This window comes from Amaranthus tricolor, chromosome 1 (genome assembly GCF_026212465.1).
Source record: "Amaranthus tricolor cultivar Red isolate AtriRed21 chromosome 1, ASM2621246v1, whole genome shotgun sequence".
In the NCBI taxonomy this organism is placed as follows: domain Eukaryota; kingdom Viridiplantae; phylum Streptophyta; class Magnoliopsida; order Caryophyllales; family Amaranthaceae; genus Amaranthus; species Amaranthus tricolor.
The window spans coordinates 32,637,928-32,641,612 of record NC_080047.1 but is presented as its reverse complement, the minus strand read 5'-3'; the positions used below and the strand labels follow the sequence as shown (position 1 = coordinate 32,641,612).

Genomic DNA, 3,685 nt, shown 5'->3' with positions numbered 1-3,685 from the left:
TGATAAGCAATAAATTACGATAATAATTAATAATAGTATGTCCACATTTTAATAGTACTTTCTATGGTTATTTATAATATTTAAATTTAAAAAAATTGAACCGATGGTCTGCACACGCAACCCAAGAGTTTAACAGATAGGAACCGCCTCCTAAATATCTAAGGAACCATTTGGAACCGGAACCGATACTTAACGGTCCAAATTAGGTTTCAGTTTTTAGGAACCGGAAATAGATGGGACCGGAACCGAAAGTGATCCAAGTCCAGCTCAGTCTGTGGCCATCACTAGGTACGAACTTATTAGTGTGTAAAATAAATGTGATACAAAATGTAATATTACTTAACCACTACCCTCATATTAGTAGCAGATCCAGGAAAAAAGGAAATGATGTCCAAAATTTTGAAGTAAAATGCACTTTATGTGTTTCAAACGCCGGAAACTCATGTGGATGGCAACTATACTAACTAACTTATCTAGGGTATATTTACATATACAACTTGATTTTATTGGGATTTAACTGATACGAACCGACCTCAATGACTACATGACATCCCATGCTTATATGATTTTTTAAGGGAGCATTATTATAAGTTATATTAGAGTAGGAGAGTATAAATTGATCACTTAATAAATTTACATGCAATTACCACAAGTTAATTAAGTGATTAACCTTAGCAATCCAAAAGCGAAAACATGTGATCTTGTTCAAAGGCAGAAAACATGTCTACCTCCAAATTTAAATAATATTATACTATAGTTAGGCTTTGAATTAAGTAGTAATTAAGGTCTAAAATTCAGTGATTAGGTAACTGTGGGTTTACCAATAGTAATTAACTAATCACCTCAGCAGGACAAACTTGGAATATATAAAAATAAAAGCTTATTTATTACATTAACCCAAATAGAAAGGCAATATATCAATTTACAAGTAAAAAATTGGCACCACATGTTATATAAATCCCCCTTACACAATAACAAACAGATTAGTTTTCCTAAGTAGCTAGCTACATCACTTTTTTCTTCCAAAAACTGTGCTTCCTAAACTGTACTGTGCCTGCAGTCCTGCTGGTATATCATTATAAATCAGATAAACTCATGATCTTAATTATATTCCTTGAATAATATATTTTGAAGTGATAGGCTAAATGATGGGGAGATCACCATGCAGCGATGAAAACGGCCTAAAAAAAGGGCCATGGACACCTGAGGAAGACAAGAAGCTTGTTGATTACATACAATTACATGGACATGGAAGTTGGAGAGCTCTTCCTAAACTCGCTGGCTTGAACCGCTGTGGCAAAAGCTGCAGGCTTCGTTGGACTAATTACCTTCGTCCTGATATCAAACGCGGCAAATTCTCTGATGATGAACAGCAAACCATCATTAACCTTCATTCTATTCTTGGCAACAAGTATCAACATCAATTCTTTTACTACTTTAATTTCTCTTGTTCCATATCGATTTCTTTACTGATTTGAATTATGTTTTGTGAATTGTAGGTGGTCTGCAATAGCGACCCATCTTCCGGGAAGAACAGATAATGAGATAAAAAACTTTTGGAACACCCATTTGAAAAAGAAGCTTTTACAGATGGGTATTGATCCTGTAACTCACAGGCCAAGAACAGACCTTAACTTGCTAGCTAACCTCCCTCAGTTGCTAGTTGCTGCTAACCTTAGCAATAGTCTGATGATGAATAACACGAGTACTATTAATGGTATTCCCTCGACTTTAGAAGATACACTCAGACTTATAGACTCGGATCCTACACAGCTCGCCAAAATCCACATATTACACAACATGTTACAGGTTTTAAGCCAAACTAGCAGTAATGACACACCATCTGTTTGCGCTCAAATTACCAATCTGCTTTGTAATTCAACCTTGCCTTTTCAAAACCGATTGAATCATAACAACGACCTGATTACTGGTGCGCTTAGTCAGCTTCCTGGCTCTTTGGTTTCGAGTGGCTTTGAAACACCAGATATTATTCAACAGTTTGGTTCGAAAAACGTGTGCCAAAGTAGTAGTAATGATGATAAAGAAATTGGTGGGGAATTTCTGACAGCTGATAGTTTAATGCCTGGGTTAGTTCCAGCCTCACCAGATCACTGCAGTAGCAAGCTGATTAACCGAAAGGTTGACTGTACTATAATGTCGTCAAATCCTTCATCGGCCACAGCTGCTACTGCAGATCCCTTTGAAATTGCTGTTGGTAATTGGAGTAGTGACCTTATTGATGTGCCTGCACACTCTTACTGGACAGACATCATTGAGTAAGTCTTTTCTTCCTCGTTCTGGCTAATATTATCCTCTCCTACTCCCTTTGTTTAGTTTTCACCAATTGCTTTTGTAGCGCAAGAAAATGGTATGAAAAAAAAATGAATAATTTGTAAATTATAGTCTTAATGTTTTGGACTTTTCTGAATTATAGCCTTAATATTTATTTTTTGCGAATTACAGCCACTAAAGTATTAATGTCTACAACATTTAGGCCTAATCACATAATTCAGAATATTTAACCTAAAATTTCGACCACCAAAATGGTCGATATTATGTAATTTGGCTTAAATGCATGTAGATTTTTACGCTTTGTGGCTCTAATTCGCAAAAAAAAATATTAATGTTGTAAATAGAATAAGTGCTAAATTATAATGTTATAATTCGCAAATTATTCAAGATTGAACATATCTTTGAGAGGGATGGGTAACTTATTTTAAGAAAAAAAGAATTTCAATTTAGTAATAAACTAATAATAGCATCTCATTGAAACAGCCAAGCATCATCTCCGTCCTGGCCTATCTCATCGTAGAGCTTGCAAGTTTTGGCAGATTATTATATTCAGAAAGAACCAGTTTCATGGAGAATTATATACTTAGATTATTGTATATTGGCATTACAATGGACAAAGTATTATTGCAATTAAATACAATAATTGAGTTTTCTTGTATAATAGCTTTGCTGCATGCTACAGTCTTCTCTTTGCTGTAATACATGTACGTGGTTGTAGATGAACACGATTATTTTCATATTTTAAGTCTTTTTGGAGTTTTTGTTCATTTTCGTTGCTAGGAAAATTGTATTTTTCATAAAAAAAAATTGATTATAGTAGACTGTAATTCTATAATTTAGTTATTCATCTAAACTTGTGGGTAATATTCGGTAGCAAATAGCAATGACCGATTACAAACGACATCTTTATCCTCATAAGATTTAGGATACGTAAATACAACCCCTCAAATCAAATTAAGTTGGAATCAAGGTGAGAATCGCTTAATAACATTAGGTTAATAGAATGTGGTGAATCATTCAGCAGTTTCTATAAATCACTAAGTTACTTGACTAGTTCAACGATGTCTCTTGTTTAAACGCAAAAGATTCATTGATCATGTAAGACCGCCACCAGAAATAGTCGTTTTCGATTTCAATTAGGAAATTAATTAACAATACATAAAAAATCAAATATTTCTAATGACTAACCAATCTTCAAAAGCTTCACATTATATTTCAATATGACAACAACATCGTCAAATGAGCAAAAAGGGAGGCTATAAAGAACACCAAATATATATACAAAGGCTAACTAATTGATAACTCCATCTACCCTCAAAGTTCTTAGAACAGAAAGAAAAGTCAAAGACAACTTGTTAGCAATTAGGTACAACTATTTTCTTGTGGTGTTGAA

At 33.9% G+C, this 3,685-nt stretch overlaps 1 protein-coding gene across 1 annotated transcript; it reads left to right on the top strand.

Moving 5' to 3' along the window:
- The first annotated feature begins 981 nt into the window (after positions 1-981).
- Positions 982-3,127, top strand: LOC130820653 (transcription factor MYB53-like). The gene is made up of 3 exons (XM_057686109.1): positions 982-1,411; positions 1,500-2,276; positions 2,776-3,127. Exons 1-3 carry the CDS (start codon positions 1,146-1,148, stop codon positions 2,810-2,812), a joined length of 1,080 nt encoding a protein of 359 aa, XP_057542092.1. The 5' UTR covers positions 982-1,145; the 3' UTR covers positions 2,813-3,127.
- The last annotated feature ends 558 nt before the right edge of the window (positions 3,128-3,685 follow it).

Bases quoted from the DNA above. Each gene is read 5' to 3' on its own strand.
- LOC130820653 (XM_057686109.1), top strand. From the start codon at position 1,146: ATGATGGGGAGATCACCATGCAGCGATGAAAACGGCCTAAAAAAAGGG. The intron at 1,412-1,499 runs GTATCAACATCA...TGTGAATTGTAG, and splicing joins CATTCTATTCTTGGCAACAA to GTGGTCTGCAATAGCGACCC. The intron at 2,277-2,775 runs GTAAGTCTTTTC...TCATTGAAACAG, and splicing joins TACTGGACAGACATCATTGA to CCAAGCATCATCTCCGTCCT.